We start from the raw sequence: 16,882 nt of genomic DNA on the forward strand, positions 1-16,882 counted from the left end.
TTTTCAACGATGAAAATAATTTTACATTCGCGATTTGTAAATTAAAGTGACAAACGAACGATTTTACAATCGCGTGTCGCGTCGCAACGCCGATCTGTAAATATGTCACGCAGCTTTAACGGAATAATAAAATTGCAGGTGATACAGATAAACGCGGTCTTCCGCATCTGACGAAAGAGTCGATAGGCGCGAGTTCTCTCGCGTGCACTGAGAGCTGCGGCGCAGCATTTCTGCAGGAACGAGTTTACGAGACGCGGTGAATGAAAATGAAAACCGTGTGCGTGTGCACGCCGCACTTTCCACGAGGCGTAAGCAACGCGTAAGTTGCGACGAGTACACGCCGAGGATTACCGTTATGGCAACGTTACGCGAACGTATCATGATTTCGCCGTGGCCGTGGCTCGTAAACACCTCGGCTAGAATCAACCTAACCGGCCATTCGTATTCGTAAGACCACTCGTCGAACAGAAACATGAGTCACGCGAACGAGTGCTCTTACCTGTTCGACGCGTCATCGATCGCTTTCGATAATGGCTCCGATGACGGGACTGCGAGAAAAAGAAGAATGCATACAAAATGCGAGGAAAATACGTGTAAACGGATACACGCATTAACTGGGATTAGAAAATATATTTCTAAAATGCGGAGATATAACTTTCGCTTCAAGTTCGCTTCAGACTGTCGCGAGTTCCGCGACAGAGAATTTCAGAGAGAAATTTATCGACAATTTTAAGCTTTGTATTATATCCGTTTATTTTATTTCATCGAAAACGTTTGAAAAATCAAAATACATATGCAAAGTGATTATTGTTCATATGTGTATGCTTTTGAAATTTTCTGTTATTCGGGACATAAAATTGCAAATGGAATTCTATTCGAATTTTGCAGCTAATTTTGATCCACAATGGACTTTAACGATATTTAATTTCAAACAATGATAAATTACTGAACATTGTTAAATTTTTGACAAATTAGTTTCAGGAGCATATTAGTGTAAAAAAACACATTTTATTTTCCTGTTAATTTCAGGCTCGCTTACGAAGCTCGCCTTAGGGATAATTTAAGTCTTGTCTTAATTGCCAGGATTTATCGTACGAAGGGCGTCCACTAGGGATAATTAGAGACTACATTCTTAACTTGTGACTGTATCTTTGTATAGATCACGCAAGGCGGCATAGAACAAGAAGAAATATTCTTTAATTATACTCTGTAAAGAAATTTTTTTATTTTCTAAAAAAAGGCAAAGAATATTAAGTATTTCGTTCATGAATTTTATCTTACTGCTCTCGCGAAGCATTCTGCATCTTCCGTAACGATAAGACGTGGCCCTCGGCGAGTTTGTATTGACAAGAAAAATATCTAGACGCGTATCGATCTGCTTCTGCGATATGACGAGGGTGGAGAGAATGGGAAATAAGGAATTGGGGAAAGACACAATGTCGGCTTTTACAAGCTTTGCGGTCGCGCCATTATCAGAGAAAGGGTCGTCGAAGAAGATAAATGCTGCGTAAACACGAGAACGATCGTGCGCAACGTATCTATCAGATTTATATTCCACAGATGCAGTCTATTGACAAATGTAGAAAAAAATTGCGATAATATGATACCATGGGATCTATAGAAAACCACAGCTGGTCACATGAAAGATTCATAACAGATTTATGGGTTCAAAGTTCGGAATTATCGTTTGAACGTTGTAAGACCCGCCTGAAGGAAAACGAGTGGTTTCATGTAAAATTTACGTCTCGGTTACGTTTAAGTGCTCTCGAGTACAAACAAGCAGCTGTGAAAACGCGGGATAATATCGCGGATTGCATTATTATCGAAATTGTCGAGTAAAATGGCACGCAACGATAACGATCGTGGAGTTTCGGTCGCAAGTTTGTTTTGCTCCCGTTGTACAATAATTATCATAAAAGGCAGCTTTCTACTGGCTTTCCAAGCCGACGTAAATTGTCGTATAGACGAATGCGCAAGTGTGACTCGGCACGTCGCTAATTTATGAATTCTCGCCGCTGCGCCGTGCTAAATTGCCGTAAATTTGGTCGAGCGCATTGTCACGCGGTGTCGTCAGAAAACCGCGCTTTCCTTCGATCTGCACCAGGACTTTTGTCCCTTATCGAGCCGCGCCGCGCCGTAATGAACTTTTTACTACGCGAATGTTCAGGTGCTCGATCACACCGCGCTTAATGAAACTGATAATATGCAGCGACACGGGTCTCCGCTCTGTTGTGCTTAAAAATTTTACTATGATAATTTACCGTGTTGATTTTCTTATCAGCATTATTCTCGATAAATTAACGAATGTGAAATGAAAAATTATTAGAAATATTATCGAGAATATTAATTGCTTGTCGATCCTAAAAATATATTTTGTATTTTTGTTACTACGAGAAATATTTATTGTTGATTCTTAAAATTTTGTATTTCGCATTTTCATTATTTTAAATCGACGTGACAATTAAGTTGGGCAGAAATATACCTTTGACTGCGAGATAGCCCAATATGCTCTCGTTGCTACCGAAATGCCCAAGCATCTTCCACTCCGTCGAACCGGACGCCGATCCTCCCGAGTCGTTTTCCATGCGATCGCTGATTAGCATCGCTCGCCGATGAATCTCTCATCGGAGCGAGGAAGCATTGTCACCCGATCATCATAACAAGCGTTTTGCATAATCGCATTTTCACTTGCCGGAAACTTGCGGCCGGTTTACCGAGCGATCACTTCGCAATTAATTCAGCATGTCAAAACATGTCGATTTTCACGATTACATCGAAATTGTCGAGTGTCAATCGAGTCGGAGTGTTAAAAATATCCGCTTGCTTTATCACTTTCCCATTGTTATCAAATAATTCAACCGCACCGCAGCGAGCAAGTCAAACATGAAGTTCTGCAAGGTAAATACATTCGCACCATGTTTAATTAACACTTCATCGCGGTTAAGTAAATTGTCACTTCACGCCGCGGCGTAGAGAAAAAAGCGGAGAATTTTTTATTGAAATCTGTTATCTTTTATTGAAATCCTCCGCTGTGCGCACTAATTCCATTTTTAACAATGCGAACTTCATTTTATCTATCAAGAATTTATCTCACTGTTTAGAATCTGATAAGCGAATTGCGTACAGAGAAGGTGGCGCACAGTGATTTCACCCCCGAAGGTGCATCAGAGGGTTAATCTCGGGTCCGGGTCGGCTGTACTCGCAACGATACACTGTCGACGAAGAGATACAAGCTGCATCGAGCGCGCGATGCGCACGTCGCGTGCGGCGGCACTGGACTAAAGGCTTTAAGGTGAACATACTCGCCTCTCGCCACAAGTTTTCCGCGCGGACGCTCATCGCGCCTGCGTATGGGTGCCTTGTCTTTGTGCCGCACACACGCAAATACGGCGAGCCAAGCGTGTATGCGTGTTAAAAAGGGTTGAGAGTGCACCGGTTGACTTACGCAAACGTCTATTGACCCCTATAAATAAAGCGCATTCTCCCTTCAAAATGATAGCATTATTTCGTGTAAAAATATTTTATCGATTTTATTAGAAACAAGTTTACTGAGTTGTGGCTTTTCATTTTCCTTTGATGTTCAATTAATAGGTTTTGTAGCTGAAAAACCTTACAAGAAATTTGTAGAATTTATAAGGTTTTTAAAGCTAAGTCACTAGAAACAAAAAAGAACGTTTAAATGTGTTTCTACTGGAAAGCCAGAAAATATAAATAGGAATATAAATGGAGCGTTTAGTTCTACTAAATTACACACCACGTCGACGTAAAATTTGATTCTTTTTTCTTAAACATTTACGACCGAGGCTACAGCTTCATCTCTTTGTTAGTTTAATTATCATCCGCAGACGGAAGAATTTTGCATCACTGCAATAGCCTTTCAAGTTTATACGCTTTAATTAGCCGCTAACGGTTTAAGTATCGCACATTTATGTCGCGCGGGAGGTGCAGACACGTTTGTGCGCGTGAAAGGGTTGAACGCGCCATCGACTTGCGTAAACTTTTATGAACGCCATAAATAAAGCAATAATTAAGAATATAATTTCACATAATATTATTACATTAAAATAAATTTTTTAAATAACAGTCTCAAATTACACGCTCCCAAAATGTATCATTAATGAATAATTGCGCCGCTCAAATTGAATTTGTAATAGTTGACTTTTGATTACAGAACGCTGTTTAAATACGCCGATTGAAACGTAAATCGAGCACCGAGCCTGACGCGCAGCGATATCGCGGTACGCGAGAGTTCACGGACCAGAGAATTCGTATTGATTGAAGTGTGGGCGCCAGCGATGATTTGATAAACGCAAAGACGACGCCAGAGCAGGCGCACCAAGGCGTCCAGTCTTCACGTGTCACTGCGATGGGGGAGATATTTGTACGTCAGGAGCAACGAACGTATGTATGTGTGATACTACAAGTTAACTAATGTTACATTTATCGGCGTGTTTTTGCGAATATAATAGTAACACAATGACAAATAATAATTTCTATATCCTGAAGAAAATTATGAGAAACTAGAAGTGCATAAAATACGGACATTTCTGGTTTTTGTCGCTAGAAGAAGATAACATCCAGCAATAACTTCGCTTTACACTTCATAAATATGTAATTGCTTCAGTTCGATCATCAATAATTTCAATTTCCAGCTTTCAGCATTCGTTAACGTTGACGAAAAATTCTAATTTATATACAAAACAAATCGTGCGTCCACGAAGCGTTGAAACGACGATTAATCAAGTAGAACAAATCGAGGCGATCGGCTCGATTTTTTTACTGCAACGAGTTTTCACGGATAATTTTTTTTTACTTTTCCCGTTCGACGGACGGACGATCGCGATCGCAAACAGAGGAAGGTTCGTTCACCCTGCCGATTATGCGAATACGCAAACGCGCTCGATAGCGCAATAACCCAGATTAATCGGGCTGCATAAATCAGTCGAACCGGCGCGGCGCGTCGCATCGCCTCTTCGGTTGCGAATATTTTCGCGCTATTTTCGCAAACGCCACTCTCGCCACGATAAGCTCGTTTCTCCCGCCGCGCGTAAACGCCGGCTTAACTATATAAATCATGCTTAACCCTCTGACCTGTATGTGTGATGTAACACGATCGGCTAGTTTCATCGGCGTCCGGTATATTAATTATAAACCGATCTTTCTACCCCCATGATAGAATTACACGATAGAATTACGTATCTCGTTTTAGTAATTTGGCGGATTATACGCCTATACATGTTTTTCTGGCATATTAAAATTTTAAACCACGACAGAGAAAGCAATAGCAATCAAAAGCGCGATTATCGGATCACGAGAACTATTAATTATTATGAACTAATATACAAAAACTATAAAAGATAAAACAAAATTTTATATTAATTTATAATGGTTAGTATTTCTTCCGATAACTGCGCTTCTGGCTTTTGTTATCTTCTCTATCATTGTTTATCTTTGAAGAATCGCACGTTGAATTATGAAAATTTTAGTTTAAAATTTAAATATTACAAGTCATTTATCAATATAATTTATTTGACGGATTATTTGTGATATCGACTATTCGTTCCGATATTTTTTAATTAAACGAGTTACGAGTCCTGTTCTCTCATAAACATTCTGCAAACATCCCGCGTGGGAAATAGGTGATTCTATTTTAGCGCCGTTGAGTGCCAGATGTTAATTAAACGAGTTTGTATCGTTTTCCATCGAATGAGTAGAAAATCGTGTTCTTGACAGCGCTTCTCCCAAGCTCGATAAACAATACTCGGTCATAAATATTTGTCATATTTTAACAAGTTTTATATTTTACAGACTGCATCGACTGTAACAAACACACGCGATATTTGTTCAGATTGAAAAGATTTTTAGTAATTGCACGTTGTGTGCAGTAAACTTTTTGCTCATAATCGATTGCACTATATATGCCGTCCGTTGCGTAACGCACTTTCATTGCTTGCTTTCATCTCGGACTATTGAGATCGTCGTGATAACGCATCGGGAGAGTATTACTGCATATCAAAGTTATCATTAATTCCAGTTCATAAACATTTCGCTTTCTAATAAAATCCAATAAAACAAATTAATTCCAGTTTCTAGAAGTTTTGCAATTCTCAAATTATGTAAAAATACATCTCTCGCTATGAATCACTCAACAACACATTTACAGCATATCGATATCGGATAGAAACACAGTCGAGCGCTTCCTTCTACAAAACGCGATTACTAAATTAATTATTTCAAGCGCCCGTCAGTTGAATCCAATCGATCGAACCAACAGGTTTCAATCTGATTTTGGGCAGCAAAGAATAAACCGAGCTCGCCGATTGATATTCGGATTCTCCGTTTTCTCGAATGTAAGCGCGAATGTTGATGAAAATGCAAAGGATAAGATTTTCGTCATTTTTTTTTATTGGCAATGAATCCGATTGCAACGTCCGGCGCAGAGTTGCCTCATATTTAACTCGATTGTGATGGCGGTTGGAAACCGGTTGCACTGCTCGAACAGGATGACGGATAAAAGCGATTAACCACTTGCGCGCGCGCGTATGCTGCACCGATTCGTTTTCCGCTCAGGCTATTTTCCACGCGGCGTGAAATCGGAAAAGTGTCGGAGGCCGATGTACGCACTCGCGTGGCTAATACATGTTTACGCACTTGGTAAACCTCGCACTTTCTACATATAGTAGCCGCATGAGAGGCGGCTACTGTCCACAGTGAATTATCGTTTCGATACTCGGTCAGAATAGCAAGACGAAGAGCACGGAGAAACAAGCAGGTCGTAGACTTTGACGCTTGCTTTGAAATTTGTAATTTCAATTTACAGCCCACGACGAAATGAGTTGAGCGTCGAAAAACAATCGAATAATCGCGATATTTTGGTTGCAAATACTTTGAAAGTATTTTAATTAGTAACTAGAAATGCTTCAAAAACAAAATATTCTTTTGCATGTTAGTTTTATTCAAATTATATGAAAATAAATTTTATTTATATTACAAACAAGCTCACACTTATTTTTCACCAATAATAGTACGCGATGTATCACAATGTTGTATATTTTTGTACTTTATATTGTATTGTTAGTTTCTTAATCTATTTTTCATGAACCCTTAGCAATAGTTCGGTCTCAAATTTTCCTTTTTTTTTTTAAATAAAATTTCCGTGGTGATTTTTGATCGTTCTTAATTGGCAGTTGATATGCGCAAAGCAAACGGCGTTCTCAATGGACCTCGCGTGTCGCAATTACCGCAGCAATTTGCCGTAACTGCCCGCGGGTAAATTGATTTCTGCCACTGTCGATAACGATTCAATCGGCATTTTGCCAGTAGCCTTTGTGTAGCACCGTCACTCCGTGAACGCAGTTTCGTTCATAGATCCTACGCCAATTGTTCGCTTCATTTTTTAATTTAATTTATTTTAATTCGCTCGCAAGTGAAAAGAAATCATTAAAGCACTTATTACATTCTCATTTGCGATGCAATTAATGAGAAAGTATTTAACAATTAAATTACATTAAATTTTTTCTTATTTAGTAAGTTTATTCAAAGTAAAAGAAGCGCGTGTTAGAAAATAGCGATATTTCGACGTTTGAAAGGAGAAATTTACATATATAAAGGCCGCGTAAAAACGGAAGGTTTGGAAAAATAACGAGGGGAAAGATAAAAAGAGGGAAAGCAAGGTCGAACTAAGATCGCATGTCTAAACAAGCTTTGTTTAATTAACTAATGAGCCCCGCCCTTCGTAACGTGACTTGGCTTTCGTTCGACAGATGCACCCTTCGTTGCGTGTCGAGTTTTGTTGGGGCACGCGTGGATGCGCCGGAATGGGAAATTGCCGGCTAAACATACATAAAAGAATCGTGGTAGTCATTGAACCATTTGCATGTTCAACCTTCGGTCACCGTCTCATATTCGAAAGATGAAAGATTAATAACAGAAACTGCAAAAATCATATTATTGTATAAAATATAAAGTATCGATATGCGAAAGTATGAAATCAAACTGAAAGAGTCGACAATCATTGCCGTTAAATTACGCGAAACAGTTTCTAGATGATTGAACATATTGTCGCGAGAGTGTGTCGAATCAGCAGGGGAGGAAGAGCGAATGTAATTAGGTTAAGCGCCAATTAATGATCTTAAAACTGCTACGGCGTGCAACTGAATATGCAGCTGCATATAACCGCGTGAGCTCATTAAGTGCGCCGTCGTGCGGCTCGTAATGCCAGTCGTTTCAAGTCTATCGCAATAGTGGTCTAATTCACCGTAAGCATTTTTTTATAATTGTTGCCGCGTTGTTATTATTCTTTCAGAATTAAGTGAGAAAAGGTGCCGCAAACATTAAACAAAAAATTTGAAACACAGTCCTCACAAACGGCAATTATTTTACTTTTATATTAACCTTTTTTAATTGCGCAATTATATCTAGCAATGTTCAACAACATTTAGATCCAAGAGCTTACTTTAAAAGATCTCTCGAATGTTTTCTTTACTACGAGAAGAATATTTCTATCTGAAATTTTTTATATCATTATTATGCGTCACTTTCTTCTCATAAAGTATTATGCCAAAATGACAGATCTTTGTCGTAAGTTCAAATGCGCCGTTTTGCTTCTAAAATACCTTCTCAATTTTCGGACGAATAGGCATGTTCTCGGATTAGGAGAAACAATTTCTCAGAGAGAATGTATTAGATTGTTGAAAGGGAGCGAGTTTCCCTTTGCGGCGAATTCGGCAGAGAAACCACCGAAACCGAGAGTAGATTCAAGGAGCATTCAAGTCAGCGACAACTTGAGTTAAGGCAAGATTCAAATGGGAACATTAGCGTAGATGTCGAATGGGGGGAAACGAAACTTTGCTGTGACATTCGCAATTCCGAGGAAATTGACGGCACCGGCGGCACATGCGAGCGAGCACCGGCGCATACGTAATAAACAAGTGCAATGTACCATTGGATTGGACAAGAATATAATGAAATAGATATGAGCGATATTTTATGATCAATAATTCAATTCCAGAAAAGAAGTTATTAAGTCAACTTTTCGAACCGGGAAACAAACTAGCACGTTTTCGGCAATATGGATGTTTAATTTTTATCTCTAAAATTGAGTAAAAATTCGACCTAAATTTATGTATCATTTATAAAAGTGTTGTGCAGTTTAATTTTTATATCGTCAATTGTTTAATAATGTAAAATCGATTCTTCCAATCGAGCAAATCACAAACGTTTTTTTCTCCACTTTGACATTTGAATATTTTCACGATCGAAGCCAATAAAGAAGTGTGCTTCTTTGAAATATCTTTCGACGAAGATAGCGGAAAAAGTAGCATTTCCCCATTGGAGTCATCCTGGCGTCACACAAAGGAAGCGAAAAAGAAAGAACGAAAGAAAGAGAGAAGACGAGAATATCAGCCTCAGTGAATATTCAGTGAGCTGTACGAAGAAGCGGATGATGCGGGGGTGGCTTAAGGAGAGAAGATATTAAATGGGGACATTAGTAGGGATGTCAAACGAGGCAATGACATTCTCTCGCTCGTAATTTTGATGATATCCGCCCAACTTCTGATCTTATGAATTTCTTTATCATTTACTTTTCCTTATACTTCCAGTTTCATTTATCTCACAATCCCATACTTCAATTTCAATACAACTTCCTTCATTTATTTATTTATATTACTTTATAAGAAATCTTTTTCTCTATAAATTTTAAAACATCTTATTGTCAAAATAAGAATTATAAAACTGATTGATACAGTAAAATCAATTGAGAAACAAAAATATCGAGATACGGAAACGATTATTTAATTCATTAATGGATCGATCTTATATTTACAGCCCTAAACTAATTTATCATAATATCAATTTTCCGATATTGCTAAATAAATAGTTCGCATAAATGACTTCGCAGTTAAGTTTAAAAATCAATTTCATCAAATTGTCCCTAACAGCATCGCATTTATTCGATGAGAGTTATCATCACGTTGCCTCGAATGAAGTGGAGAGACGTTTTGACGGGCCGATATGATGATTTATAGCTTGCAAGAAGGATTGATGCGTCGACATTAATCCCGTTAACGACGCGGTCATTTTCATCCTACGAACTCCTGCAAATCGGCAGGAGCTGTTAAAATAGTATCCGGTTTCAATGGTCGCGGCGCCCTATAAAATTGCGGAGTAATAAGAAAAAAATCGAGGACTGTGGAATAATTAACGGACAAAACGATTGGTAAATAAAGCTGCTTGTTAGAAAGGTTCATAATATGCTTCAGTGCTTCATGCATGAATTTCAGAAAAATAGCAAGAAAGTGTTTTTCTAAGTTTTTCTAACGTATCTCTAAGAGAGAAGAAAAATTTAATCAAAAGCTGCTGTTTTTATTAATAAAAATATTATGGAATAATTTATCAAATAGAAACATTGAATAAAATATTATATATATTTAATTCTATTAAACATTTATCAAATATGTATAAAATATCCAGTAATAAATATCCAGTAAAATTTTTTAAAACACCGGTTCAAATAATTACGTAAGATAAAAACTCCTCGCAAATAACGGTAATGCATATTAATAATGAATTGCAGAATGGTTTATATATGTAAAATCATTTAGCAATATCGGAAAATCGACAATGTAATAAATCAGTTTAGAGTAAATATAAGATCAATCTATTAAAGAATTAAATAATCAATTTCGCATTTAGAATATATTCGCTCTTAATTTTGTAAACAATTCTATTATACATATATTTAATAAATATTAATAACAAATAAAAAATGGAACTGTGTTAATAATGAATAAAACATTTTAAAGAATTAGATAATCAACTTATTTAACCATGTCGCCTATTTTTATCATCGCCGAGGTCATTATTTTATTGTATTATGATGTATCTTTACATAACACGATGACCATTTTGCATTATCACTTCTTTTGGACTTTGTTTTCCTTTTTTCTCCGTCGTACAATGCACTCCGCCGACTTCATGGCTATTGATACTGCCGGTGTAGCCTCATAAATAATTAAATATTCCGTGCAGCAAGCCGCATAAATTACTCTTAGCACACGTTTAACGGATAATTAAGTCTCTCCGCGCGAATAAATTATCGCACGAATTCAAGCGATCGAGCATCGCCCAGAAACCTGGAAAATATTCGCCAAGATTAAAAGATCGTTCAACTTTCCCCCCTCGCGTTCCATTATCGTATATTACAAAGTTATATCTCCAATGTGCTCTATTCAAAAAAAGACTTTAATTAAATATTCACTTAATCATTGAACAGACAAAGATTGAGATAACTAAAAGAATAAAAAGCTATAGTGGTAAATTCTCGCAGTAAATTTTGCAACGGTCGATCATTCGTAAATGTTGAATAAATGTTGATAAACGATACAAATTGAATTTTCAGGGACGAGCGTTAAAAGCGCGAGTTAACGGGCAGCGGTTAATGTAGCGCGATCGCAAAGTGCGCAGTGCTTTCATACAGTCATTCGAGAGAGGAAACGAGCGCGTTTTACCCGCTGCTGCTGCAGCGAGCAATAAAACCGCCGGCTGTACGCCCGGGGTAAAACCAACGAAAAGGAACCGTGAATGGCCGCAATGCATTAGACATTCCCGCTACGTTTTCCAACGTCGTCACTTTGTCGACGAGTCGCTTCCACCGCGCGCGCCATCGGTATTTCCCGTGCGACGCCCGAAACTTTTGGAAATCGATCGGGACGCGATTCAATTACGTTAATTTAACGACGTTACGTTACGTCGTTTCTCTTCGTGAATATCGCGTCATCGCGAGGGATATGCGCGTCACGCTCGTGCCGATTATATGTATCTGCGCGATGTAATCAGCATTAAAACTTCACGGTCGCGATTAAAAAGATTTAATACGGTTGGTGAGCCCGTCGTAAACGTTAATTTGATCTCCATAAAACTCGGTTCCTCAAATCAATTCCGAATTTAATTTAATCTGAGATTAATTGGAGAAAAGTTTATTTAAAAAACTGATCTTGCTGATTTCGTCAGTTTTCTGCGACGCCCACATGAGATTACATTTATTTGCATTCTTTAGGTTTCCGTCCGAAGCAAACGGTCGCTACATTTTCGCGTTCTTCGGGGGTGTTTTACGATCGCCTGGAAAATTATGCGATTGTCTGGACGTCGTCTAAATCGCGACGCGTGCAAATGCACGCGTTCGACCCGCCGCACCGGCGATGCTGCTGCCGTAATCGTAACGTTGCGCTTTACGGGCGCTTTATCGCATTCGTGCGTGACTCCGCGTCGATTCGCCGTGATTTAAAGTGGCTTTCGCGGAAGGATATTACCGGCGGATTTCAACGCCGTATTCTAGTCCTGGCGTATTACTCGTCCGTCCGCAGGATACGCAGGCCGCAATATCGGTTTAACAACGCCACGATTGAGTAGAAGAATGTTCTCGCGCTTGCGAAAGCGCCGTCGCGAGGAAACCTATAAAAGTACGGCAGCGATGCTCGTATTTGAAATTTTCACGGTCTGCCCACTCACTATAAAATGATATAGAAGTTTTACTTGTATTCACACATATATATATATACTTGTATTCACATATATATATATATATATAAAACCAATTTTCTTTGAAGATAAAAGTTTCATAAAACGGTACGTGTTTAAAATGTAGATATGTACTAGTGATTTATATTTTTTATTGATGTATTTTTGCGGTTTGATATTGACAATTTTTCATATTTGATATTTGCAGGCATTTTACATGTTTACATTTTTTTCCCGTATTCGTAATTTGATATTTGTAAGTATTTTTCATATTCATAGACTTGCCGGTTTTATTCGAGAAAAGATAATATACAGAAAATCGCGGAATAACATTTACACGATATACAAAAACATGAAACGAATAAAAACCATGATTAAAAAAAATAATTTAGCAAATTTTTGAAAGTATAAAATTCCATAGAACGTAGTGCACAAATAGCTTGATACACGCATGAAGTGCTTTGACAAAGTTGATTGTATAAACTTTTCATGAAAGAACAAGCTCCTTCAGATTCAGATAACTAACAAGCCGCCATCACCTTATCTGAGAAATGCCAGAGGAGCGAACGAGCCGCGGAAATACGAAGGCGATGCAGTCACGCTGCAGATTAAAGCGACGCCCGTCTGGCGTGCTATTTTAATGCGAGAGATGATCGATTAAGTATTCCACGTGCGGCGAAGTGCGTGGTTGTAATTGAACACACGTCTCGCGATTTTTCACGCGTCGCGAAACACGAGCATCACGCCCTGAAAATACCGTAACGAGAATTCCTATTTAAGTGGGGACGCTTGTTTTGTCGCATTTTGCATCGTGTTTCCTTCACCGATCTCTGCGACAGCAGTTCTCAAAGTACAAAATGTTATATACGTCTCAATCTTCTGAAACATTTGTCAAATATAAACGTCATCTCTATTCGTATATTTAAATTTTTTTTCGGCAAGTATATAATTTTATTTTACATTTTACTCCCCTTTAGAATTTTTTATATGATAATCTCTTATTGTGCGACAAATATGTAGAGAGTCAGATTTTATTACAAATTTTCGTTACAGAAAAAATATAGATATAGGTTTTTACAATTTTTTGTTAAATATACAGGGTGTCTCAGACTGACCATATCACCCGTTAATAACGACCTCCCGAGGTCTAAGCCTGCCAAATGATATAAAATTCTATGGCATAAAAATGAATAATATATACATTGATGTTAAAATATACATTTTATTCATTTTTATGCCTAATCTTATATCATTATGTTTTAATTAAAAAAAAAGTAAAGTGGCAAAAAAGAATCTGAACATCTCTGCTGTAAGATGTGTGAAATATTAAGACCGGACGCGTGTCTCGCTTGAGGGCACACGGTTCCCAGATGAATCATTAGCTGGAAAGGCAAAAATAATAATCCTACCTCCGCGATAAATCCGTTGCTTTATATACAACTCTCGATCTTTGCATCGCGCAAGAACAATATATCACCATATCGATTGTCCGCCCCCGGTTCTGCATCGAGCAAGAGCTTTTGCAGGAGCGCAGAAAAGAGAAAGAGAAAGAGAAACAGAGAGAGAGAGAAAGATCAGTCTCGCACGCACGATCTTTCAAGATCTTCCGGCGCAAGCCAGTCCCCGCCTGTTCCTCCATTTCTCTTATAATCGCGTTTCGCGCAGTTATACTCGTATGCGTGCGTGGGCGAGGGTTGAAGTATGAGAACAGAAACCGAGAGGGAGAATCGTGGCTACGATCGCGTGTGTAATGAGAGGGCAGCATTCGTAGAATCACACTACGAGATCGTATTAAATATAATATTCATAAATGTGTAGAATAAATCAAGTGAGAATTATAATGCAGAAGTGGATTTGTATTTATAAAAGTTTTAATTCAAATATAATATAATAAAATGTTTGTGAAAACCCACGAACGATAACAATCTGAAATTTTAACGGATAAATAGACTGTGAGAGAGAGATCAGCTTGTGCAAACTGAAATTAAGCTATTTTCCAGATAATTGGATAAATCTCGTTATCGAAATAATCGACCGTAAACAATTTCATAGCTCACGCGAAAGCTGAAGTATCAAAGTGAACGCTATCGATCAAGGGCGGCGGCGTAAAGCCGGACTGGCCATCCAAATCGGAAACAAATGGTCGAAATAAATTTTTACGACAAAGAGATATGTATCGTGTCTCGTTAACTGGCTCGCAATCGCTCTTCGTCGTACGATTAATGTCTCCGCGGAGCGAAATCCGCGTAGGAAGCCGCGCAGGAAACAGCTGAAAAATTCACGCACCGCGGGAGACGATCGTTTCCCGCCGCTTCCCGCGAAATCGAGGAGAAAGCGAACGAACGATAAAACCGTCATGCGAATATTCAGGACGACGGAAACGCGAAAGGAGCGACTCGCGAAATAGCTTCGGCTGCTGATCGATCGAGAGGGGATGTCAACGAGCCATCATCATTTCTACTCGACGGAGCGAGGAAAATGGAGCGTGGAAAAATGTTGGAAAATCGGGGAGAAATCGTCAGGCGAGCCGGACGACGATTCGAGTGGCACATCATTCAAAGCGACTTTACGTCTCACGATGGGAGAGCATCTCGGGTCGGGCACGTGTCCAGATCGGATCGAGTAACTTTTCTGCGGTGGGAAACAGGGAAGGGGGGGGGGGGGGGGCGATAAACCCGAAAGAGAGCTTAGGAAACGTGCTTACCTTCGAGATTTGCCATGGAGAATCTGTAGCTGTCGATCCTCGGTGTGTTGATGTCCGAGTTAAAGGGCCTGAGGGTCGCTGAGCTTACATTGTCGAGACCCTGCAACACGAAAGATAGCAAACACGTTAAGTTAACCCTTGGCTGCAACTCTGGGGAGTTTGTCCCGCCGCTCGTGTGTGAAGCAAGAGCAAGGGCAATAACCTATCACAGTGAGCTTTCTAGGATTCGGCGAAGAATTGAACGAAAAGGTCTGAAAAGTCCTTTTCAGATTTGAAAAATCCACTAATACAACAATAAATACTAAATAATAATAAAATATATCTATACCTGTGATATACATAGATGTCGATAAGTAGTTAAAATATCAATGTTTATAAATAATTATAAGAAAATATAACAATAATGTTAATACTAAAATACATTTAAACGCGATTGATACACTAGTATCGAAAAGTATTCAATATACGAAACTTTTATGATTCTTTTTTTCGCTTTTTTGTGCGGAATCAATGAGATTTTGATTCTGATCTCCTCTGACAAAATATACGAGTTCCGTGCGCGACTTCAATGAAGCGAACACATGAATATATTCTTGGACGTCTGACAAGTTGTCAACCGAAAAACGCGATATCATATACCTCGTAGCGGAAAAACGTGTGAGTTCTATTCAAATTGAATTCACGTGAGAAGTAACCCCCCGGGCGCCTTCTCCTCAAGAGTTCAAGTCGATCCGTAATCCGTTCGGGATCCTTTTACGTTCTCAGACCCCGCCGCGGATGTGATTTGTACGAAGCCGTCGGATCCGTTCACCCAATTTCCGTCGAATAATTTCTGATAACGACGGAACAAGAGGAAATGGATTTTACGACGGCTGTATCTGGGATCATTGAATTCCGCAAAAGTCCTTTCAAGAATTTTATCCATATTCTTCGCTGCTTTCTATTATAATGTAAAAAATTGAATTCTCACCCGGGATTTATTTTCAATTTTGATAACGCTTCGGTCGTTGCTTTTACAAATGATAAAAATGTTTAATACGCCAAATTAGAATGTTAGGAATCAATTTGTTCGTAATTTTACAATTATATTATCCGATCGGTTCTTTAGATAATCTAGATTGTATCCGTACTACTGTATATATCTAGATTAATAACGATTTATGCGTGACATCGACTCGCAATCCATTTTTCATTCATCTCGTACAGATAGTGTTTTCTATTATAAAAAAAAAATGTATTCGCTATGTTCCGGTTTTCACCGCGGGTTATCAGAAGATTAATCGAGAGACGCGATGCAATCTGCTTCGAAATTAGTCCCCGCCAATCGTGATAATTAATCTTGAGAAACCGGAGGTCCTTATTTGCAGTATAATTGATATGCTTGTAGTAATATGCTTGCATCGAATTTTCTGAGAAGCAACTAAAATTAATCCAGATTGTCTTAAATATCTCTCGTCAATTTTAAAATGCGCGCACTTAAGAAGATTTGTATTAAATCATTCATTCATATATTTCACACTTCGGTGAAAGAAAGTGTTTAGGAGTTCTTAATATAAAATTACGAGGCTGGCCGCAATCCTTTTATTTTTATTAAGAGCAATTTTTATTAAAGGCAGGATTTTTATTTTTAACAGTCACTTCCGCAAGATAAAAATAAGT

General features: G+C 38.5%; 1 protein-coding gene and 1 long non-coding RNA gene across 7 annotated transcripts in view; one reads left to right on the top strand and one right to left on the bottom strand.

The window, feature by feature from the left end:
* LOC105673456 (uncharacterized) overlaps window positions 1-5,482 on the top strand; it is a 70,526-nt gene extending 65,044 nt beyond the window's left edge. For both annotated transcript variants that reach the window (XR_010889385.1, XR_001100967.2), the window contains one exon: window positions 4,172-5,482. This is a non-coding gene — a long non-coding RNA (uncharacterized lncRNA). The remainder of the gene's footprint in view (window positions 1-4,171) is intronic.
* The window catches only part of LOC105673454 (amyloid beta A4 precursor protein-binding family B member 1-interacting protein-like), a 117,774-nt gene that overhangs the window by 11,391 nt on the left and 89,501 nt on the right, over window positions 1-16,882 (bottom strand). For 4 of the 5 annotated variants that reach the window (XM_012369101.2, XM_067352185.1, XM_012369100.2 and 1 more), the window contains one exon: window positions 15,224-15,323. In XM_012369101.2, coding sequence (XP_012224524.2) covers window positions 15,224-15,323 — 100 coding nt within the window. Of the gene's footprint in view, window positions 1-2,482; window positions 3,269-15,223; window positions 15,324-16,882 lie in introns of those variants that run through there. The other variant, XM_012369102.2, reaches the window with a different exon arrangement.

Source organism: Linepithema humile, chromosome 3 (genome assembly GCF_040581485.1).
Source record: "Linepithema humile isolate Giens D197 chromosome 3, Lhum_UNIL_v1.0, whole genome shotgun sequence".
Taxonomy (NCBI): Eukaryota; Metazoa; Arthropoda; class Insecta; order Hymenoptera; family Formicidae; genus Linepithema; species Linepithema humile.